General features: G+C 44.0%; 1 protein-coding gene across 3 annotated transcripts in view; it reads left to right on the plus strand.

Moving 5' to 3' along the window:
• The window catches only part of RGL1 (ral guanine nucleotide dissociation stimulator like 1), a 134,291-nt gene extending 109,689 nt beyond the window's left edge, over positions 1–24,602 (plus strand). For all 3 annotated transcript variants that reach the window (XM_069546271.1, XM_069546270.1, XM_069546272.1), the window contains 7 exons: positions 156–188; positions 2,438–2,559; positions 5,546–5,635; positions 10,044–10,230; positions 13,953–14,207; positions 20,001–20,115; positions 22,921–24,602. In XM_069546271.1, the coding sequence (XP_069402372.1) occupies positions 156–188; positions 2,438–2,559; positions 5,546–5,635; positions 10,044–10,230; positions 13,953–14,207; positions 20,001–20,115; positions 22,921–23,108 (990 nt within the window). In that variant the 3' untranslated portion in view covers positions 23,109–24,602. The remainder of the gene's footprint in view (positions 1–155; positions 189–2,437; positions 2,560–5,545; positions 5,636–10,043; positions 10,231–13,952; positions 14,208–20,000; positions 20,116–22,920) is intronic.
• Positions 24,603–24,906: the final 304 nt, after the last annotated feature.

Below are 24,906 nucleotides of genomic sequence, written 5' to 3' on the forward strand. Positions count from 1 at the left end.
TGATGCTTCTCTTCTTCCAAAGTAGCCATAATTACTGTCATGAATAATCGTGACTTTATTGTCCCTGTGATCTATTTTAACAAAAACCTGGAACAAAGAGGGCTATATTTCAAAGTAGCTTGGTTTGTCATTCTTTTCAAAAAAATTTCTTTCAGGGTGGACTGATAAACTTTGAGAAGAGGAGAAGGGTAAGTAGGAGTCTTGGCTGTGGTTTTCCATTTTACTTCATTTGGACATGAAAAAAAAGAGAAGTGGAGACTTAAGTTTTTTGTTGAGGCAGAAAAAAAAAAACAACACATATTGAAAATGTATCATATAGCATTGTACTTGGCATGCTCTTTTGTGTTATTGCCCCAGAGCCCTGGTGAGGTAAGTTTTATCATTCTCAGTTTAGGGGTGAAGAAACCAGGACTCCGATGAAGTAACTCGGCCAGAGTTACCCAGTGGCACAGTCAGGGTTCAAATCCTGTCCTGTTTCTCCTGAGCCCACATCTCTTCCTTTACCCCCTCATCATCATCATCTTTACAATCAGCCGCAGCAATAACAGCTTTATCCCATTAAGAAGAAAGTGTTTCATAAGAGTATATGATATAGAAGGGTTACTAAAGATGGTTAACTCTGGTAGGCCTATTAGAGGAAAGGAAATGATCTTCATTGTTACATGTGCATAATTATTCTTTTCCTTTCCTATCAGCATAGGAAGGGGCGTTCAACATCAATTTGAATTTTTCTGTGGAAAGTAGAATAGTTCTGTACAGAGAGATAAAACAGAGCTTTGAAAATTTGCTATGGTTTTAGTGTTAAAATGGTATGTTTAAAGAATCCCAAGGAAAATGAGTGAGCAAAATAATAATAGTCAGCAATGAGTATAAGCTCATTGCTTATACTCTCATTGGAACTCTCGTTGTTCTTTAGTTATTCATTCATTCTTTCATCCTGCAAGCGTTTCTTGCAGACCTGACACTGGATGAGAAAGTGGGATACGTTCAGGGGTTGCATCAGAAAAAGCGCACAGCTCCCTGCCCTCATGAAGTTACAGTGAAGGAGGTAGGCGGGCAAACAGGCAGTTACCATGCAACCTGGTAAGGGCTTACGAGCAAAAGTAGTGGGTATTAGAGGAGCATATAGGAGGGGCATTTATCCCCAACTTGTGGGGTCCGAGAAACTTCCAGGAATAAATGACATTGCAGTTAAAACCAAAGTTTCAGGAGCTAAGCAGGCTGAACTCATAGGTAACAGGAGACAAACACCACCTGAGACAAATGTAAGTCTTCTGTCCCTGGTAGCATGTGATGATGAATGCTTCTTGCGGATGCTGACGCCACGGTGGGAGGTCACTGCATGGGAAGTTGACACCTATGGAATCTGCCGGTTGTTGAACTGCTCTGTCTTGTAACCATCAAAACCAATTCAGTTACTGCCTCCACAGTTACCCATCTTTGTCCTTTCTCTTCAGAATAACCCTAGAAGGGAATCTCTTTCATTTTAAGACTAGCATGCTAAACTTTTGAAAAGTTTGAGTATAAAACCTAAAGCTAAAGCTTACACTCATTGCTGACTTTTAAAAAGTCTTTATTGAAACATCTAAAGAAGGATAAATAATTTTGGACATAACTGTACACTTGCTTCTCTTATGAGCTTTAAAAGACTGAGTTAAATGATTTACTAGAGTAGTAAAACCCCAAGGATTCAGGAAATCCAAACATTCAAGTTTATGAGGCTCTGGACTATTTAGATATTCAGCCCTACCAAAACTTACTTATCGAGGGCATAAGGGTTGAAGAAGATGGGAATGGAGAACTTGGGAGCTTCTTGACTCAGAGTAATTTTTTTTCTTTTATATTTTAGAAAGTAGAATTTTAAAATACATTTTAGAAGGATTCATCCTTAAAAAAAAAAAAAAAAGTTTTCTGTCCCAAGAATGGAAATGGAAAAGAGAAATAGGAAGTCATTATGATTTCAGGTCATACCTAGTATGGGTCGCCTTGGGAACTTGTTTTATTCATGTAAAAGGCTTTTTCAAATAAAAAGGGTACAAAGCATAGACAAAAGCCAGTGAGTCAGAATTCAAATGTGTGAGTTATTCAGCTGTTATATTTCTAAGGCAGGCAGTTCTTTATAAGCTTCCCTGATGATTTTGTCCGTTGTTTATCCTACTGCGGTATGTTTTCATGTAGAGAAGATGTATATTTCGTTGGCTTTTTAGTTCACTCTTTGGTGCTCTGAGGGTGGCTCAGATGGTAAAGAGTCTGCCTGCAGTGTGGGAGACCTGGGTTTGATCATTGGGTCGGGAAGATCTCCTGGAGAAGGAAATGGCAACCCACTCCAGTATTCTCGCCTGGAAAATCCCATGGACAGAGAAGAATGGTGGGCAGTCCATAGGATCACAAAGAGTCCGACACGACTGAGTGACTTCATGTTTACTTTCTGCTTTAGGAATTTGAAGTGATTGCACAGATCAAGCTCTTACAGTCTGCCTGCAACAGCTACTGCATGAGCCCAGATCCAAAGTTTATCCAGTGGTTCCAGAGGCAGCAGCTCCTAACAGAGGAGGAGAGGTAGGCAGACCCACTGTCCTTCTGGGTGGAGCTGCAGTGTTGGTCAGAGGAATACGGCATCTGGTTACTCACTTGGCCATTTATTCAACAGCTCTTTAGCGAGCAGCAACTAGGTTTTCAAAGGATAATGGTGTAGCAGAAAAAACTGAACTGCCAGCATCAGAAAATGTGCTTTCAGATTCTTGTGCTGTACCATTCGTTTATCTTTGTCACCTTGAACAGGTCACTTATTCCTGATCTTGAGGATGCTCTTCTGTAAGATGTCTGTTTGTGAGGATTAAATGTAATCTTTGAGACAGCATCATTGCCATCACTGTTGGCCATTATTGGTAATTGGCACTAGCTTTGAGGGAGTGTTCAAGGGGGCAGAAGAAACAGACTCATGAAGAGTTGAAATAATAATAGGTAATCAAAGTGCCGCAGGACCCACAGGCAGGCATAGTTCACTTGGCCAAGGATGGGGGAAATGGGGAAGAGCTCATAAAGGCATTAACATCTGGGCTAGGTTGTGGAGGAAAGAAAAGATTTCGCCAGGAGAACTGGAGGAGAACATTCCAGACAGAAGAATGTGAGCAAAGGTCGGGTGCCCTGACAAGCTTGACATTTGGAAGTATGGTTAGAACACTGGCGTGTCTGATTCATGAGTGGACGGGTTTCAAAACAGAGGTTGATAAGCTTGGAGAGTACACTAACTGCAGTGCCTTGAATGTTGGCCAGTCAGAGGTGTGTAGCTTTACCCTGTAGGTCAGAGGGTTAGAGTTCACAGGCCTTATCCAGCCTGTCAGCTGTCTTCACATACTTACATGGTTGAAAAAGAAACAACAGAAGAGGACCACTGTGTCATGGGATAGTTATTTGAAATTGAAATTTTAGAATCCATTGATAAAGTTATAAGGGCTTCCCGGGTGGCTAAGTGGTAAAGAGTCCTCCTGCCAATGCAGGAGACACAGGAGATGTGGGTTCGATCCCTGGGTTGTGAAGATCTCCTGGAGGAGGAAAAGGCAACCCACGCTCATATTCTTGCTAGGGAAATCGCATGGACAGAGGGGCCTGGCGGGCTACAATCCATGGGGTCACAAAAGAGTCGGACACGACTGAGTGACTGAGCAGGCACACAATGAAGTTGTATTGGAACACAGCCCATTCATTTCCCTCTTATTTATATTTGCTTTCATGCTTTCAAGGCAGAGTCGAACAGTTGCAACAGTTACCACATGGCCTGCAAAGCCTAAAATACTTAATATCTAGTCCTGTACAGAAAACATTTTCTGACCCCTGCTGTAGAACAGGGGATTTCCTTGAAAGTTTCTCATCAGGGAAGGTGAAGTTGACTGAAAAACAAGTATTTGGCCAATGAGGAAATTGAGGTGTAGAGAAGGGCTGTAATTTGCCAGTGATAGACTTCAGATTCAAAGTCAGGTCTTCTTGGCTCTACAGCCTAAGCTCTGAAGGTGGTTGCACAATGTTATGTGGATCCTGTGAACTCCGTAGGCCTGCTTCCTCATTCGAAATGCAGATGTTTTCTGAGGTCCTGTTATGTTAAAACCTTTGATTAAAAGAAAAAAAAAAAGCTCTTTGATTCAGAGTACTCATCAGTTAATGAAGGTTTTGTTTTTGCTATGTATTGAACAGAAAACAAAAAAGTGACTGCCTCTTCATTTTCTGGTCAGATGATCAGTATATAAGAACTTCCTCTCTGTGCATCATATTCACCTGTGGAACATGCACACCATGGCCAGTGATTTGAATCAGAAAGTTCAGGGTCAGAATATCAGCTGTGAAACTGACTTTTTAATGATTAAAGGAATCTTGTTAAACATATCTTATTTTTTTGTCCTTGCGATTTATAAAAACCCTGTATCTAAACTTAGTATTTGAATAATGCCTATATCAATGAATACTTCTGCTTGACCAAACTACCTGGATACACCTTTAGGTTTAAAAAAGTACACAATATTAGCAACTTATCAAGCTAATATTTACCACTTAGCTTCTTCGCCTGAACTTCCCAGGAGGCACTAGTGGTAAAAAAAAAAAAAAAAAAAAAACCCACCTGTCAATGCAGGAGACATAAAAGGACGCAGGTTTGACCCCTGGGTTGGGAAGATCCCCTGGAGGAGGGCACAGCAACCCACTCCAGTATTCTTCCATGGAGAATTCCATGGACAGAGGACCCTGGCAGACTATGGTCCATAGAGTTGCAAGAGCTGGACATGACTGAAGCAATTTAGCATGCATGCACGCTTCTTCACCTACCCAGAACCAAGTACATCTCCTAACTAGAGCTACAAGCTTTCATAAGAGACATTTCAAGGCAGACATACATTCTTCTTGTGCTTATGGAAGTTATATCTGCCTGGCATATAGATGTCTGAATCTGGAGTATTTTTAATTTGGGATGTTTTGGCAACTAGAAATGATATTTATATATTTTAATTAATAAAATAACTACCTATGTCTATTTTTGAAGATTAGATCATTTACAAATGTCTCTTTCATTTCCTGTAGATAAACAGTAAGTTGAGTACACACACACACACACACACACACACACTTGTGGGCACACACACAGACACACAAAGTAGTGGGAGGTAGCTGGTAATGGGAGAAGAAATGATTCTTTCCCTGGCCCAACCACAGGCTGAAAACAATCAGGAAAACAAAAGGAGTCAGCTTTGGATACAGCCAGAACCAGCAAATCCATGTGTTTTGAGTCATGCAGAACTAAACAGTCTCAACCTATATACCAGTGGGGGTTTGATGGGAGGAGGCATATATGTCAATTTGTAAAATCTGGTTGTTAAGTCAATACCCTCTGACCTTTGTCATAGAACAACATAGTCCATATCTTTTTTTTTTTTTTCGTAGTCCATATCTTAACTTTGAACAGTCAGAGCCTTCCTCTCAAAGGAAGCCAGTGAATTATGTGGGTTTAAATCTGTTCACTTCCCAGGCTCCATCCTCACAGGCTCCCCTCTCTCCCCAGCTACGCCCTCTCGTGTGAGATCGAAGCGGCTGCCGATGCCAGCGCCACATCGCCCAAGCCTCGGAAGAGCATGGTGAAGAGGCTCAGCCTGTGAGTACCATCCTGGGGTCCTGGGGCCCAAGGGGGTCCCATCAGAGTGGGAGCGGGGGAGGATATCCAACAAAGTTCCCCTACGCCCGTTCACTCACTTGTTAAATCATTAATCTGTCCATCACGACTTCAGTACATTTCCTAGATCCATTCTTCCCCACTGTTTTCTCTGGCCTGAACCACCATCATCCCCTGCCTGGACCACACTCCAGCAACTATTTTCCACCCAGTAGTCTGGTAGTGTGTTCAAATGTACCCCAGATTGTATCACTTCCTTGCTTTAAAACGTCTACTGGTCTTGTTTTAAGGTGGTACCCGCATTCCTTATCCTGTTTCACTAGGCCCAGCGTGATCTTCCCCAGTCTTCTTGCCACCTTTCTCTGTCTGGAATCCCCCTTGCTCACCACAATCCAGCCCCACCCACCCCCAGCCCTCCTTTAACCTCCCCAGGCTCCGTGCACACTAGACGCACCAGGTGTTTGCACTAGATGTCCCCGTGACCTGGCACACGTTCTCTCCGGACTTGCTCCTTCAGATGTTGGCACAAGCATTACCTCCTTAAAGAGCATCTTGTCTAATGTTGGCATCTGCCCTGATCACTCTCAGCCATGCCCGTTGTCTCCTCCAGTGGAATGTAAGCCGCCTGAGAGCAGGAACCTTATCCATCGTGTTCATGGCTGTTTGTCCAGCTCAGGGCCAGGCGTAGCTAACTTAACAACACCTGTCTCCCTCTCAGTACAATCCAAAGTCTTCACAGTGGCTCTCAAGCCCCTTCAGGGCCTGAAGTGTCATTCCAACCCTGTCCACGTGTCTTGCCCTGCCTGTACTCACCTTTCCCCTCTCTGTGCACTGTAGTCGCCCCTGCCCAGGCCGCCCTGAGCTCACTAAGCACACCCATTTTCATTTGCTGTTTCTTCTGCCTAGAACACTGTTCCCCAGATAGTAAATGGCTCAGTCCCTCACTCCAAATCTTTGTTGAAATGAGCCTTCCCTGACCACCGTATATAAAACTGTTACCTGCCCTTGGCACCCTCTCTCATCCTCACCCACTTTGAATTTCTCCACTGCATTTACCTCCAGTTGACATGCTGTATTTGGATGTATCTATTTATTAAATGGAAGGCAAACTCTATGACGGCAGACGTTTATGTCTGTTTTTGGTTCATTGTTAACCCTGGAAATTGGTGTCCCATACATAGTAGGTGAACAATACATGTTTATTGAATGAACAGATTGAGTCATGTGCTAACACTATTATGAGAACAATACATGTGTTTCTCATCTGATGCATAAAATAACCTACTAGGTTCTACTATCATACCAATTTTTTTTTTTTTTGGCTGTACCACGAGGCATGTAGAATTTTAGTTTCCTAACCAGGGATTGAACCTGCACCCGCTGCATTAGAAGCATGGCATCTTAACCACTGGACTGCCAGGGAAGTCCTGATAACCAGTTTTATAAACTGGGAAAATAAGGCACAGACAGGGTGAATAGAATGCTAGTGATTGTCGGATGTGGGCTCAAATCCAAGATTTGGCTCTAGAGCCAGGGTTATGACCCTTTAACTATCTGTCTAGTGGAGAAATACCTTCTGGAGGAAGAGGAAAAGGACATAGGAAATAGGAAGTAAGAAGTGGAGGAGGGGAGAAGATGAGGTAGGAAGGAGGAAAAGGAGGAAAGAGTGAGGGGGAAGGAAGGGAAGGAAGAGAGATGTCAGTATAATTAGACCCCGTGCTTTGAATGTGGCAAATTTTATGAAAGAGTCTTAAGAGAACCTAGTCCCTGTCTTGAAGTTGATCTCATAGACATTAAACTCTGATAGACATTAGACTAATGAATCTAATGATGGCTACAGAGACTAGTTCAAGGAAGCAAGGATTATCATTTGATTAACAAAGTTGTTCTTCCCTTCTGAAGATGTATACCTGTGTCTGATCCTTTCACTGACACAGTCTGCGTTGGCCAGGAGTTTGGCTCTTCCCCCAACAAAGCCTTGGTAGTGCTTGGAGGTCCAAGAAAGGAAGCAACATGAAAAATGGGTCAAGAGGTGGTGGGATGGAGTTGAGACAGAGCAAAGATATGCTTTTTAGGTCTTGGAAGTTAAGCTTCTAATTCCTTAAATTATTTAATTAAAAAATCAAGCCTATTCTCATTGTTTCTACTCTTGTTATTTTCCATAGAATATGTTAGTCACTCAGTAGTGTCTAGCTCTTTGTGACCGCATGGACTGTAGCCCCAGGCTCCTCTGTCCGCGGGATTTCCCAGGCAAGAATACTGGAGAGGGTAGCCATTCTCTTCTCCAGGAGACCTTCCTGATATAGTCAGAGCTTATTTGGGTTTGGACCCATCTGCTAGTTTCTTTACATGCCGTTCCTTCTTGCATCTCATGCCTTCCTTCCTGTTGTTTATTAATGGTAAATAGTCATTGTCTGAAAAAGTCTTTGTTTTGCCCTCACTCTTGGAGTCGTACGGTATAGAGTTTCAAGGATGACGGTTATTTTCCTGCAGCACTTCAGAGCTGTTGTTCCATACCTTCTGACCTCTGTTGCTGCTTTTGAGAGGTCTGGTATGCGTTTAATTTTTGTTTTTATGTCTCATGCCCCCTGCCCTGTCGCTTTTAAGAATTTCTTTTGTCTTTAACACACTGCTGTGCAGGTTAAGTGGGGATTTCGTCTCATTTATCCTGTTCAGGGTGTTTTTCCTGGATCTGAGGATTCATGTGGTCCATTAGTTGCGGAATCTCTTCAGACTCTTCAGATATGGTGTTTTTCCCATTCTATCATGTGTCGTCTTCTGGGACTCTCCTTACAAACATTGCAGGCATTTCTTCCATTCTCTGTGTCTTTTAACCTCTTTGGTTATTCATGCCTTTATATTTTGATGCTGATCTCTGAGGATTTTCTTCAGACTTGTCATCTAGTTGACAGTCTTTCTTTTCAGTGTCTGTTTAATCCTTCCACTGAGTTTTTAAATTTAAATCACTACCTTTTTGTCAGAGTGCCTTGCTGTTAGCCACTGTTGCAGTTTTTCTCATATGTTTGTAATGGTTTTCAACGTATTTGTTTTATAGCTTGACTCGTGGTAGACACTCCAATTATTGAATGAGTGAATGAATGAATGATCAGTTTGTTTCTGACAGTTTTTCTAAAGTTCTCAGGAGTCTAGACTTGCTGTTTTGGGACTGTGGTCCAGTGGTTAAGATTTCACCTTCCACTGCATGGGGTGTGAGTTTGATCCCTGGTCAAAGAGCTAGGATCCCGCATGCCTCGAGGCCAAAAAAAAAAAAGATCATCTAACTTTCTGTTTGTATTGCTTCTCTCTTTGGATAGTTTATTTTCTTGTGTGTATATTGTGAGTTCATCTTTATCAGGGAATTCTCTGCAACCTAAGTTGAAGATATATTCCTTCAGAAAGGTTTGTTGTTTTTTTTTTTTTAATACTAGTTTCTTCAGAAGGATCACTGGCCAGAGAGTTCCTAGTTCTTAGATTAGCTAAGTAGCAAATCTGAATGAGGTGCTGGCTAAAATCACATATGATTTAGGGGAGACATTTTTCTCTTACCTAAGCTCAGGCCAACAGATAAATTTTCCTGCTGTCTTCCTATGTCAGTAGGAAGATTTTTTTTTTTTTTTTAGCCCATCTTATTACTAAGGGTATAGATAGCCCATTGAGGATCCTGGCTCTGTATAAAGGATGTCAGTACTAACTCTCTACCTCACATAAACAGAAGCCCTCATCTTTGGACCTTGTGTACGTGTTAGAAGCCATGTGCTGAGTTTGCCAAGATTGGCACCTCCCACTCCCCATCCAGAGCAGCTGCAGAGTTAGCTTGCACGGTTCTGGTTTTCAGTTCCCTTTTCGTTTCTAGCCTGCAGGGATTTTCCTTACTGTCTTGTAAGCCCAACTTTGAAAAGAATTTGTAATGCTTCTCATCTAGTTGTTTAATGATGAAGGGGTTTAGGTTATTTTAGTTCACGGGATTGTTGGAGAAGAAATCCTCCTGCTTGGTTTCTTGTCCAGCACAGGGCCAGCCTTCTTTTTTAGCCTCTTGGAGTTCATTTTATGGTGGGAAGTGATAGGAGTATGGCCACAGTACTTTGATCCTGCCAAAGTGGTCCAGGAACTCTCAAAGAATGGAGAACGATTGACCCAGGAAGACCTCAGATTAATAAGGTCCTTCCTCCAGCTAAGCAATGTGTGTCCTTTGAGGTTAGAAATAACCTGTTGGGACAAGATGTTTACGGCAATCTATTAGAAACTGGGCAGCAAATCTTTTCCTAAGATAATAATGACAGGGCACACAAAACTGAGAAGACATCAAGGACTTATTAACACAAAAATACTTGCTTAATCATGGATTCCAGATTTTTACAAGCCCGAACGTCTGGCGTTATGTTTCCTGCAGACTGTTTCTGGGGTCGGACATTATCACCAGTAGCACTCCCACCAAAGAGCAGCCCAAGTCCACCACCAGTGGGAGCTCTGGTGAGAGCATGGACTCCGTCAGCGTGTCATCCTGTGAGTCAAACCACTCAGAAGTGGAGGAAGGCTCCATCACTCCCATGGACACACCCGATGAGCCTCAAAAAAAGGTATATCCTTAACCCTTTCCCATAATTCCTGACCTAGCGTTTGCCACATGAGGAATGTCTGTTTTCTGGTTGATCTCGCTAGAGGATTTTGCAAGTCATGTTTTGAACTAGCTGTTATAAGCAGAGTTCAGTCCAGGGACTCATTCCTTATTATAAAAAGTGTCCAGAAGTGATAAGGCTGTTGGTTCCTTCATTGAGCCTTTGAAACATCATTCTACACTCACATCCAGAGGCAGCTGAAGGATTGTGACTTGTAACGTGATCTACCCTTTATTCGGGAGATGGAGAATTGTCTTCAAAGGAGCGAAAAGTCAAGAGCCAGAGATTGTCAGTTTCTTGGTGTCATACCTCGTCTCAGCCAGGCTTGTCCCGTAGTAGTGCTGCAGAGAAAACCAGTCCAGACTCGGTGCCCTCAAGCAGCAGCCGTTGTTCTCTGTCCTGCGTTTGCAGGCTGCTTGGTTTGGCTTGGGCTTGGTCATGATTTGGCCCAGGTCTTCTCTGCCTGCCTCTTGTGGTTTTGGAGTCATCCCCGGGCCTGCTCTTAGCGTGCTAAATTGGATGAGCAACAGGGCCTTGCACGTGCCGAACAAGCCTCCACGTGGGCTCTGTCTACCAATATTTATTTTCCAAAGCAAAGTTGTGTGGCCCAATGCCACATAAATAAATGAGGTGGGGGACTGTACTCCACTTCCAGTGGGAGGAAGTGTGGAGTCACAGGACATGGGAGCAGGGGAGGGTGAGGAATGGGTAACAAGGATACAATCTGCCATGTCCCCCAAAAGGGAGAGTGATGAGAGGTGATAAAGGAGTTCTCAGGGAGAGTCTTCATGTCCGTGGCTGTGGAAATAAGTGAAAAGAAAACAAAAAGTCCAGATGCATCTCCTATACACACCTGCTTCAGTCTGTTGATCAAGGAGCTTGGATGAGAGATGTCAACTTTGACGTGACTAGAACTTGCACCATTTGGGGGAGGATCTTGCCTGGCTAGACTTGCCATCTAAGTGACTACTGGTGCCTTAGCTTATGCTGAGACCAGTGAGGTAGAGTGTTGGTCTCAGTCTCTTCGTTTTCGTTAGATTTGCCGTTCTGTAAGGGGGCGTGTGTGCCGCTTCACATTGTGTTATAAGCACCAGCAGCAAATTGGAAACCCTTAGATGACCTTGTCACTAAAGTAGTCAATCTAGGAAGGGCTCTTTAGGCCTGAGATGACTCAGATGCTGCCCCAGTGGGATTTCTCACCTTCCTGTTCTGAAATCTGGAGACACATCTTTAATGCTCCAAATATTGAAGGAAAGCTCTGCAAACACCCACGGACTGGCTGTTCTCTCAGGCATGTCTCCCTAACCAGGGCTGGAGTCATCCTTCACGACTTGACATTCAGCACTGAATCTGTCGGAAATCTGGGGTGAAGTGTCATCACTCACCTTGTGACAGGTTCTTGGACTTTGTAGGCCCTGTTTCCAATGGACTTTGATGATGGACGTTGTGCAGCAGTGACAGCTATTGCCCCCATTGCTGTGGGGTTTTTCCCTGTGCAGGAAGGACACGGAATCACACTTGTATCTGTTGGTGCCGTGGACGTACCCACAGGTCCTGGTCATCCCTTTAAAACTGTGCAGAAGCCCAGCATGTGTCCTGTGCACCCCCCCCTTGCCGTGTTCTTTTTGTCTGCTCCCTTACACGCTGGCTCTTTATAATTTCTTGTACAAGTCATGAATTTTAATTCTTTGGCTGAACCTTTCTCAGAATCACAGATTTCTCTAGGTTTAAAAATCAGTAATTGAATGGGATGCCAAGTAATTGCTGGGCTGCAGAAGCTTAGGATGTTATCCGGAAAGGCCTCAGTTCTGTTCAGGGCTTGGCTGGCCCAGGAGACCTCCGTGGCTCCTCCCTACCCTGAGGTCCGGCAGCCCTCCACACCCTGCCTTTCCCTTTGGCTACACTGTGAGGTCACTCTTTTCAGTAAAGTGTAATTTGCATTCCTTCGTCTTGGTTCCCCTGATTATGATTTCTAAACATTCACTTCACATTTGCTCCACATTACTTAGATTCCCAGGAAGAATTTGGGCTCATGAGGTGGTCTGTTTCATGGTGCTATAACCCAGGCATCTTCAAGGCTGTATCTTGAATATAAATATCTTTAAAATCATGAAAAAATCTAACAAAGGAAAAAAAATTTATGTGGAGGAAAGGGAAGGGGGAAAAACTGAACCAGTAATTGAAAAATGGACCCTCTTCGCTACTGTGTGGTACACCTGCAAGCAAAGTCAGGCTGTTAAATTATTCACCACCAGTTAGTCCTCGAATTGAGCCACTAAGGTAATTCACCTGGGAAGCTATGGGAAAAAAATAAGAAGCCATATTATGATAGAGCTTCAGTTAGACTTCTGCATACCAGAGTTGTCACGTCAGCTGACTGGCTCTAATTAAACTAGTGATGCAGTTGAATTTAATATATGGTTATGCAATAGGAAAAAGCTCATAGGAAATAAAATAGAGTAGACTTCAGTTTACTTGGAGGCCAGATAATCAGAAAACTACATTTCTGTACTTTGTTTCCATGGGAGGGTAGGTGGGTATAAAAGAAATTAGTAAGTGTTCTATTTTTTTAATGACTTCCAGATTATCTTATTGGATTAATGTGGTATAATTTAGCTTAGCTCAGTGAGAAATTATTTGTAATTTTCTATAATAAGAATTGATATTTTAAATGATTCAATTAGTGATTTTTTTTTTTTAATTTGGAGGGGGAATACCACCTAATGAGTTAGGGACCTTTAACTCTAGTATATCATTCCTTAATTATTCTTAATATGCAACGTGAAAATGTGTACAGTTGGTTCTAGAAACAAATGTGGTTAAGGGTAGGCTGTGTTCCCTTGGGCAAGTCACTCTGTTTCTCTGAGTCAATTTCTCTCATATTTATAATGCTCTGAATTTTGTTCTTGAGATAAGACATCCGGAAGCTCATCACAGACCTCCCAGTGCTGAGCATCCCTGAGCCTGGCCTACTGTGTTCTTTCATCTTATCATGGACTGTAGCCGGGGCCTTGGTTCCGCCCTTGCTGGGTGAGCCTGGCCGTGGGAGCCAGGAGCCTTGAGCCACGTCCTGATGGTGCTGTCAACACCTGTGGCCTCAGGTTCCTCAGCAGCAGAAAGAGTGGGGCCAGGCGGTCTCCAGGGCCCCAGGGCTAATGTTCCATGCAGAGCTGGATAATCTGTGGTCCTTATCTTAGAAATATCTAAAAACACAAGCCATTTCTCTCCTGCTCTGAAAGCCAATGGTGAAGTAGAATCACAGTAGGAATGATATCTGTGGGCAGGTCAAACATTCTTCTTGCTCAAGGCAGGAGGATTGGGCTTTCCTCCTGCTCTGTAATCTTCCGGCTTCTTTGGGGAGTCAATGTTGCCTCTAGTTTCTGGTATCTGCTGCCATCTGCTGGTTACCTCCTTCAGAGCAGCTAAAAGCTCCTCAGGGAATGAGAGGACCGCCTTGCCTCCCAGGATGCAGAGTGATTCTGCCCTGGGTTCTGAATCATTGACAGGCCTCTGCCATGGGAGTGCTTCTGTCAGAGATGAGTTGCATGTGTGCTGTGGGCTGTTGTAGAGCAAATAACTGAAGTTTATTAGTCTCGACATTGAACTCTGCTTTGCAACTTAGCACACTGTTGGCCAAGGTTCTAACAGTTCAGTTTCCTTCTGGGGTGTGTTTACTCTTCCAGCTCTCCGAGTCCTCCTCCTCCTGTTCCTCCATCCACTCCATGGACACAGCTTCCTCAGGGATGTCGTCCTTGATGAACCCCCTCTCCTCCCCTCCGTCCTGCAACAACAACCCGAAAATCCACAAGCGCTCTGTCTCTGTGACATCCATTACCTCGACAGTGCTGCCCCCCGTTTACAACCAGCAGAACGAAGACACCTGCATAATCCGCATCAGCATAGAGGACAACAATGGCAACATGTACAAGAGCATCATGGTAAGGCTCGCAGACCACCAGCACTGAGTACTCACCCGCCATGTCCGCATGCGCACGTGCATTCGTGCCAAACGAATATGTGCCACATGAATCAATGCCAGAGTCTCCCCGGATATAGGCTAATAGTATGTTCTTTAAACTTTGTATTTTATATCGAAGTATGTAGCCAGTTAACAATGTTGTAATAGTTTCAGGTGCACAGCAAAGCGATTCAGTTATGCAAACACATGTATCTATTCTTTTTCAAATTCCTTTCCCATTTAGGTTGTTACAGAATATTGAGCGGAGTTCCATGTGCTGTACAGTAGGTCCTTTTTGGTTATCCATTTGACATATAGCAGTGTGTACATGTTCCTCCCAAACTCCCTAACTATCCCTTTCCCCCACCCTTCCCCACTGGTAACCATAAGTTCCTTCTCTAAGTCTGTGAGTCTGTTTCTATTTTGTAAATAAGATCATTTGCATCATTTCTTTTTAGACTCTGCCTATAAGGGATATCATATGATATGCTTCTTTCTCTGTTTGACTTGCTTCACTCAGCATGACAATCTCTAGGCCCATTGATGTTGCTACAAATGGCATTATTTCATTCTTTTGTAATGGCTGAGTAATATTCCATTGTATATATGGACCACATCTTCCTTATCCATTCCTCCGTCGATGGACAGGTTGCTTCCGCATCTTGGTTTAGACTAATAACATGTTTATATGAAAATGTGCATATCAGCAGTGTATATAAGATACAGTTTTTTTATGTCTTAAAAGTTGCTAAGCCTTATTCATCCAAGTCATTGTCACCTTCTTCAAAATTCTCAGTCGGGGAGACTATGTAAATGTATCCCAGGGAGGACGCAACTGCTGCACACCTCCTTGGACGTCTTCCCAGGGACTTACGTGTCCACATGTCTAACTGAATTGCCATGCATCCTTAGCAACATCCTTGGTGGTAGCAGTTTTCTTCTCTAGTCACTTGGAGTCACATACAGTATAAGTGGATGATCAAGCTGGATGTATAGTTTGTGTCCACAAGGAACTATACTTACAAATAAGTGAGACTGGCCTTTTTGAGCCTCTTGTAAAAATGGTGTGTTTCTGAGCATAGTCCCTAAAATGTGTTTTAAATAGTGGCAGTCTTTTTGGATTACGCACCATGCCTCTCCTGGTAGTAACCTTGGGTATGTAAGGTCTGATGTGTTTATTATAAGAGCAGACTCCTTATCTTAAAGGACATAATGTATTAAAGAGCAGACTTTCTCCACCTGAAACTGATACAATAGTATCATTCAAATGAAAGAAAAGCAGACTCCATGTAGTAAAGTCACACAGCAACTCCTGTATCTCTCCCCAGCTTCATCACTGCCCTTCTTTGAGGGCACACTGACTACTTATGAGCTCAGCTCTGAATATGACATAAATGATCTGGAGGCACTGTCTTTGAACATATAAAGAAAAGCTTTACTAAAGCATTCACTGAATCAATAAAATGTTTCACAACCATTCAGTTCAGTTCAGTCGCTCAGTCGTGTCCGACTCTTTGCGACCCCATGAATCGCAGCACGCCAGGCCTCCCTGTCCGTCACCAACTCCCGGAGTTCACTCAGACTCACGTCCATCAAGTCAGTGATGCCATCCAGCCATCTCATCCTCTGTCGTCCCCTTTTCCTTCTGCCCCCAATCCCTCCCAGCATCAAAGTCTTTTCCAATGAGTCAACTCTTCACATGAGGTGGCCAAAGTACTGGAGTTTCAGCTTTATCATCATTCCTTCCAAAGAAATCCCAGGGCTGATCTCCTTCAGAATGGATTGGTTGGATCTCCTTGCAGTCCAAGGGGGTCTCAGGAGTCTTCTCCAATATCACAGTTCAAAAGCATCAATTCTTCGGCACTCAGCCTTCTTCACAGTCCAACTCTCACGTTCATACATGACCACTGGAAAAACCATAGCCTTGACTAGACAGACCTTAGTCAGCAAAGTAATGTCCCTGCTTTTGACTATGCTATCTAGGTTGGTCATAACTTTTCTTCCAAGGAGTAAGAGTCTTTTAATCTCATGGCTGCAATCACCATCTGCAGTGATTTTGGAGCGCAAAAAATAAAGTCTGACACTGTTTCCACTGTTTCCTCATCTATTTCCCATGAAGTGATGGGACCGGATGCCATGATCTTCATTTTCTGAATGTTGAGCTTTAAGCCAGCTTTTTCACTCTCCTCTTTCACTTTCATCAAGGGGCTTTTTAGTTCCTCTTCACTTTCTGCCATAAGGGTGGTGTCATCTGCATATCTGAGGTTATTGATATTTCTCCTGGCAATCTTGATTCCAGCTTGTGCTTCTTCCAGTCCAGCATTTCTCAGTCATGACCATTAGTTGTATACTAGTCACTAGACCAGGCTTTGGGAGTAGGGAGACCAATGATACATTTCTGTCTTTGAGGAATTTATAATCAAAAAGGAGATTGTAAAGCATTTTTCAAAACATATTAAATATTCTAATAGAGGTCTGATCAGATTTTCCCAGGGCCTACGGGGCCACACGAAGGCATTTGCGTTGATCCTGCAGGCGGTCGAGTCTTATCGAAGGCTTTTAATGTAGCAGTCAGATTTGCTCGTTAGACAAGTAACTGGCATTGCGGAGACCTCATGCTGGAACACAGGCAGGCAGATTAGAGATGAGGGAGCAAATTAGAAGCTGTTATCATATTCCATGTAGAAGGTGATAAGGGTTTGAGAGATGGTCATGTGGCTGGAGATGATACAGATTTTTGAAAGCTTTTGTAAGTTAGAATTGTAGGATCTATCCATTTAGTTATCAACTTTTTGGTTCCTTTTGTGGGGCAGTGGAAGAGGGAGATTAAGGTAGCTGGATGGTGGTGGTCCCGTCAAGTGCGATATAACTGCTGGAGGAGGAGTTTGGGTGCACTTACATTGGAGGTCACTGCAGGACATCCAGATGGCGTGGCCTTCCTGGTAGATGGTCAGAAACACAGGCTGGTGCAAGGCCGGTGCTGGGGTCCAACACTAGGGGTTGTCCAGCCCCATGGGGTGGCCGTGGTCTTGCAGGAGAGGAGGGAAGGCTGAGACGGAATGCGCATGGTGGTGACAGAGGGGCTGATAAAGGAGTGTCGGGGCGGAAGGGGCGCCGCCAGGCAGCCAAGGGCATCGGAGTTACTGGTGTATTTTCAGGGTAGTTTTTCACATGGCTTCTCTCACATGCCATCCAGGGAAGTAAGTGCCAGCTGTGTAACCACAGTGTCTCTGCACTGGAAGGAGCAGAGAACTGAACACAAGGACACAGTCAACGTGGATGAGTCTCTAAAACACCCTGTTGAGCAAGAGAAATCAGATATACTGCATCCTGCAAGGGATCTGATCTTTCAAAAACAGGCCCAGCTTGGAGCATTAGAAAACTGACCTCAGGGGAGGGCGCAGGGAATGTTTTGGGTTCCTGTACAAGGTGTGTGAAGGGGACATCCAGGCACCGTTCAGTATTGTAACCACCAGCCATGTTTGGCGGGTGAAGGTTTGAAAAGGGCAGAGTCCAAATTGAGATATGCTATGAGTGTGAAATGCACCCAGATTTTGAAGACTTGGTACAAAAAAAAAGAATGAGGATGTAAAATATCTTATTAGCAATTTCATATTGATTATATGCTGATATAATATTTTGGGTATGTTGGATTAAATAAAATATTAAAATTAATTCCCTTTTTGAAAACAATTCAAATGTAGCCACTAGATATTTAAAATTACAAATGAGGCTCGTATAGTCTGTATCTGCGGGGTGGTGCTGGTTTAGCATATCGGCGTAGGGCCTTATGGCTGGACTCAGTGCTACCCGTGATGATCAATTCTCCTGTAGCTTTTATGGGACAAAGTAACAAACCCTCAAGGAAAGCCTTTGGCCATCCCATCCGCATGGACACCCCTGAGGAGGTTTAAGATAAAGAAAATAAGGGTAGCCTGGCTTTCTCCGTAAGTAGGTTCAAAGTTGACAGCTGAACCTAACATTAACCATGAAAGTGAAAAACAAAAGTGTTAGTTGCTCAGTCATGTCTGATGCTTTGTGACCACATGGACTGTAGCCCACCAGGCTCCTCTGTCCATGGAATTCTCTAAGCAAGAATACTGGAGCGGGTCACCGTTCCCTTCTCCGGGGCTTCATCCCGGCTCAGGGATTGAACCTGGGGCTCCTGCATTGCAGGCAGATTCTTTAATAAGGATGTGCCAGATGTTTTGGTGATACACACTTGAGCAGGGTCTTTGTCACTTACAGGGACCCTATTGTAATGCCTATTATTTATTGTATCACAAATACAGCTGCTTCTCCAGACCAGAGAGGGGCCCATGGGCCCAACATCCTCAGGCTCACAATGACAGTTTTTTGGAGGAAATCAGACTTCTTCTCTTTTTGGCTCTCTCTCCTCATGCCTCCTGGGGAGAGTAGCTTTTATTTCTACGTAAGAAAAATCTGCGTTTTCTCTTGCTTTCTTTCAAATGTAAAGAAATCAGCCAAGGGATAATACGAAAGTCAGCACTCCCTTCTCCTGTTTCTCTGAGCACCCTGGAAACAGCTGACTGATGGGCAGAGATGAAGGGGAGACTTGGGCTGAGAGAAGCTTTTACTTGTACTTTGAAAAATGTTAGATTTATTGTTTGTAAACACTCAGAAGCTAATTTTTAATTGAAGCAAAGTTTACATACAATTACATAGATCTGAAGTGTTCTAGTCTTTGGATTTTTATAAGTATAATATATATATATTTATTTAACTATCATATGTATGTGTATATATATGTTTATATATGTATGTAACTACCATCTATATATATGTAGCTGTCATATATATGTATTTATCTATGTAACCACTATATAATGTATGTATATGGTTATATATATGTATATGTAACCACCACTGCAAGTCTAGATAAATAACATTTTTCATCTACTCATCCCTTCTTCATTCCCAAATTCCCCTCCAATCCTGCTTTAAGCTTAGTTGAATATGAGTTGAGCTAAAGTTAGCTTTCTAACCCCACAGGTTAACTTGGCCTGTTTGGTGAGAGCAGACTCCTGCGGCATTGTCTTCTGTGTCTCCTTCCTCTGGCTGTCCGTGACGGGTGTGGGATTCATCCCACTGTTGTGTGTTTCAGTTCCCTTTAGCTGTTACGTCATGCGTTACATCATGCTCTGTCGTGAACACACAGCACTATCTTTATGTTCCCCTGTTCTCCTGTCGATGTTTTCAGTTTGGGGCTGTTATGACTAAATCTGCTGTGAAAGTTTGTACAGAAGTCCTTTTGTGGACACACTCTTTCATTCCTCTTGGTAAATATCTAGAGGTGGGCTTCCTGGGTTGTGGAGTCACTTGTGCTTTTTGCAATGGTCAGTGTGTGGAACCGTGGCCATTTCTAACCCACAGGTTGTCACCGGTGCTCAACAGGTGAGGGTAACCTTGGCCCAGGACTGAAAACACTGTGTGTTCCCCACAATTCCCTCGTACACATTCTTCCATTGGAGCCTCCACTGGAAGTGGCAAGGCACCCTGGGCTGCCTCTCCTGTTTGAATGGGGGAAGACATGGTGGCTTTGCGAGAGGAGCTAATGGGAAGAGTTGGTGGCCCATCCTCTGAGGGTAGAGCCGGGACTGAAATCCAGGAGGGCTGGCTCCTGGTCCTCGCTCATTTCGCTGGGCCATTTCTCCTGGGAAGGCACAAGACAGCAAGAAGAAGAAGGTCAGGAAAACCCTTCCAGGAAACACAAAGTTAAATGCTTTACACACCCTTTCATTTGGCTTTCCAGTTGACGAGCCAGGATAAAACTCCCGCTGTGATCCAGAGGGCGATGCTGAAGCACAATCTGGACTCGGACCCGGCTGAGGAGTATGAGCTAGTGCAGGTCATCTCGGAGGACAAAGGTAGGCACGTGTTCCGCTTCAAACCAGGTCTCCCCTGTGTGAGAAGACCCTAGTGGATACAGTGTCTATTTTAAATGGAACCAAGTTGGGGCGGATGGGTATTTTTATTTACTTACTTATATAATTAATTGTTTGTTAATTGTCATTGGAGTAGAGTTGCTTTACAATGTTGTATTAGTTTCTGCTCTACAACAAAGTGAATCAGCTATATGTATACCTATATCCTCTCTTTTCCAAGTGGGGGTTTTGAATTGCTCAAGAGTGGCGTTGTGTGGGGAACCATGCCGTCACCTCACTTGTTATTAATTCTCTCAGGCCGCCCCCCCTCCACAGACCTTGTTTTTTCTGCAGTTTTGCTGAGCATGCCTCCCGCGCATTCTCTGTAAATTTCTCATCAAGCATTCTTGTAGGAAGACGTCCCTCCCTGTGTGGGGTGGGTTTAGGTGGAGCCTGTCTGGTCTCTGCCAGTGGCCGTCTACCTCCGTTACCCAATAATACGTGTCCAGTTCCTGCAATGACTTCTCATTGTTTCAGTTAACCATTTATGAGAATTCAGCCTTCAGTTGCTCTTTACTCACTTGATTTTCAAGTAGCAAAAGCTTCCGATGCCAGGAGTGTGGAAGGTTCTTGACCTCACACTTATTGAAGCAAAGAACCAGTGAATATGAAATGCAGCAGTTTGCCGAGGAATCCATTAATTAAAGAAATCTCCTTCATGGAAACTCTGGGCAGATAATCCCCCAGAATGTATCAGTTTGTTAATCTGAATTGGGGTTGTCTTTGTTGAGAGGGCTTCCCTGGTAGCTCAGACGGTAAAGCGTCTGCCTACAATGTGGGAGACCTGGGTTTGATCCCTGGGTCCGGAAGATCCCCTGGAGAAGGCATTGGCAACCCACTCCAGTATTCTTGCCTGGAGAATCCCATGGACAGAGGAGCCTGGTAGGCTACAGGCCATGGGGTCGCAAAGAGTCAGACACTACTGAGAGACTTCACTTTCTTTCTTTCTTTGTTGAGAGGAGAAGGCAAACTGGTAGGTGACTTCTCTATGCCACGGCACATCCGAGAAAGTGACTCGAGCAGAATAAGTCTGCTTTCCAAGTGCAGAAGGAACAGCCAGTACTGTTGATTAAGGCCAACCCTGTTTGCTGACTGACCCAACACACTGACCAATGCAAGTGTCTCGTTGTGGGACTGTTCCCCAGCAAGCATTCCCCCTATAAAGGAAAAGAAAGAAACTCTACAAGATGGGGATTTGCAAAGGGAGCAGCTACTCGTACCCCACTTACCCCAAAAAATCACCCAGGGCTGTCATCTCGGGCCCAGACGAGAGTGGGCCAAATTAGAAAAATAACCTTTTCCAAGCGATGAAAAGCCACAGCCTCAGAGAAAACTGTTTTCCCACTGTCTCTTGGAAGTTTTCTCATTTATCCAGCTGAGCCCGAGGTTGTGGGGCAAACCTTTCTCAGTTATATCTTTTAGTGTAGTTACTGTTAGAAACCTAAGCCTACAAAGCAGTCTCTTGGGTTTTACCACCCACATTACCCCCAAGCCAATGCAAGGTGAGACCCGGTGGGTCTGAAGATCCAGGAGTCCCGAAGCACAGCTGGGGCCCAGCTTCATTCACCACTGGGTGGTGGTGGGTGGGTGGCTTGATCCCTCTGGGCCTTGGTCTGTAATTAAACAGAGACAGTACCCTACTGGCCCCTCATGCATCATGGGGGGTTGGTGGCAGGAAATAATGTACCCGAAAGTGGACAGTATTCGAAATACAGTGTGTGTATATATATAGCTGTGAGGTAAGTTGTTACTGACCTCAGGAATATGTGGGCAGGAGACTGGGGACACATGCACAATGTAGCAGAGTCCCTCAGAACCTGATTGCATCAGTCTTGGCAGTAGAACCTCAGTGTTTGAGTTAATGTTAGTTTGACTTACTCCAGTTCTGCAATCACATACCTCCCCTAGCTGCCTCCCTTACTCCACAAAGCTAGTTTCGCACATTTTACCTCTTTAATTCCCTCTTGATTTTTAAAGATATCCCTTACCCCTGAGTGCTAAAGAGTGTATACCTTCTTTTTAAATTAAAAATGAATTTAAATCACTTTGCTCGATAACTTCATATTATCCTTGGAACAGTCCTTGTTCAGAAATTACAGTTATCTAGTTGGGACTCATTGAAACAGACAGTTGTTTAAGTTTTAACAGATATGGCCTATCTTGTGTGGTTTCCCTTTAACATTAAAATGCAAGCCCTTAATGAAGCAAGCTCTCAAGTGGTATAAAATACTGACTTGGTTTGGGATTAATTTAAAAATGTTTTGATGTTCCAAGTCAAGATTTCTGGAAAGTGCTTTAGATTTTCTGCCTTTTTCTCCATGTCATTGGATTCACTTAGTCTCTGAGAAAAATTTCATATTGGGTAGAAAGTGAACCACAGAAGGCTGGAAACCCCGGGCTCTGCTCCCAGTCCTGCCATTGACTAGCTGTGCACCCAGCAATGTCTCTTAACTCCTCCAGGCTTCCGTTTCCTACTCTACGTCCTTCCAGCTAAAACATCCCACATTTGAGCATTTTGTTCATGGCTTGAATTTCCAAGATTTGATTCACACTTAAGTTTTTAAAATTGGGATTGGGAAATGGTTGGAACCAATTTGGTGTGACTGAGTGGTGGTCGTTTCCAGCTCCGTTCACATTGCAGGAACAAACGGCTATAATTCCAGCCATGAGTCTGGGCAGAATTTCCACGGTCAGCACTGCGCAAGCTGACCACCTTCTCTTCCCTCATCTCTCTCTCTTTTTTTTTAGAACTCGTGATCCCAGACTCGGCAAACGTCTTCTATGCCATGAACAGCCAAGTGAACTTTGACTTCATCTTACGCAAAAAGAACTCTGTGGAAGAGCAAGTAAAACTGCGTAGCCGGACCAGCCTGACGTTGCCCAGGACAGCTAAACGGGGCTGCTGGAGCAACAGACACAGCAAAATCACCCTCTGAAGGCAGAGACCCGGGGCCCCTCGCTCGCCAAAGGCAGGGTGGGGCTGAGAATAGGCCATCGTGATCGCAGCTACCACTCAGTGTTAGAGGGTCGTTGGTGAAGTGGACTGAGGTTTGTTGAGCAACTCTTGTGTGCAGGGCACTATGATGGGCATCGTGGGGAAGTCGGAGATGAGCTTGACACAGGAAGGATGACGGACTCACTGATTCTCTTTGACCCAAGATTGAAACGCAAAATTATCCGCATTTATAAATCTATATGTATGTACACATATGTGGTATGTGTGTGTGTATATATATAAATATGAGGGACTTATGGGATATTCTGGACTACGGGAAAACAAATTTGCACAATGGCCTGGGAAGTCGAGGTCACTTTTTACAGGGAAACAAGGAACTGAGCGCCTCGTCTCACACCTCCCAAGTAGATGGAATCAACCCGAGGATTGCAGAGTGTCCTTTGTGCCAGTATTATAAGAAGTCCAAACTATTTTTATAAAGGGAGAGGATTACTTTCTCAATCAAGTGCCACCAGAAAAGAACCACTGTAGAGGTGGGAACTGCCACAGGCTGAATGAAAGGCCACGTCAGACAGGGTTTGGATGAGCCAGTGGCTTTGACCTCTGCTTGCATCGGCCAATGCATCGGCTACCCCAGGGAGGGTGAGGAGCAGCTTCGGAGGCCCCTCTGAGCCACTGAACCAGCCGTCATGACGCCTCTGGAGGCAACGCAAGCCCATTTTGATTTCTGGTAACTGCATCATGTGTCTCCCCTCCCCTAGAGAACATATCACAAGCATTTCTTGCACACGTAGCCATGTTCTTTGGTAACTTATCAGCCAGAAAAGAAAGCTCAGCAGGATGATGACTCACTTGGACTCTGATCCGTCTCAGAATGCCACTGCTTCACTGTTTTTTTCTGATTGCCTTCTGCATGTGAAACCATATGTCTGTAGGCTTTTGCCGTCTGGATCGTAGCACCTCTATATATTACCGTGCAATTTGTTCCTCAGGTGTAGAAATTCCTACTGCGGTTGACTACGTCTGATCATTTTGAGACCTGTGAAAGACTTCTGAACAGCCGTCGCTCTGTGAATAGCCCCCTGGAGATGTTCCCAACTGAGAGCAGTGTCCTGTTTTTCCTGACATTTGCAACCTTCCTGTGCCTAGTCGTGGGGACAGAAATGGGGCTTTGCATACTATCCAGACCATTTCTAGCGAGGTACACACATTCTTCCAGATGGAATCATTAGCTTTTCCTTTCAGGTTCCCACCCTCTATACCAGGGTCACTGTTAGTGACACTTCTGTCTCCAGTAGCACCGTGCTCCTCTCTGTTCCAAATCTGAGCTGTGCTGGGGTTTGAGCTATAAAGCCATAATATGTGGGATGTTGACATGTGTAAGAAGCACTTTCAGAATGTTGTCCTTTTTAAGAAAAAAAAAAAAATCCTCAGAATACCAGTTTTTATTCCAAAAATAAAAAACAGACCCAAATAAGAAGTACAGATTGTAATGTAGAGCTTTTTCTTTCTTTTCTTCACCATCCCACCCTGCCACGCACACATCCCAACCCCCCCACTCCCCACTCCCCTGTCCTGTAAAGACAGCTCCCAAAGGTTATGTGTGACTCATGTTCTGTAAATAGTCATTTGAAATCTTCAAGAAACACCAGGGAAAGTCTAGAGATTTGTGCCCTTGGACCAAAGAATGAGAATGAGCCTGGAAGGCCTCAGATTTCCTGTAGGTCTTTCTAGGTCAGACTGTACATTGTAAAGACTGACTGGTTTCAACTAGTTGA

Source organism: Ovis canadensis, chromosome 12 (genome assembly GCF_042477335.2).
Source record: "Ovis canadensis isolate MfBH-ARS-UI-01 breed Bighorn chromosome 12, ARS-UI_OviCan_v2, whole genome shotgun sequence".
In the NCBI taxonomy this organism is placed as follows: Eukaryota; Metazoa; Chordata; class Mammalia; order Artiodactyla; family Bovidae; genus Ovis; species Ovis canadensis.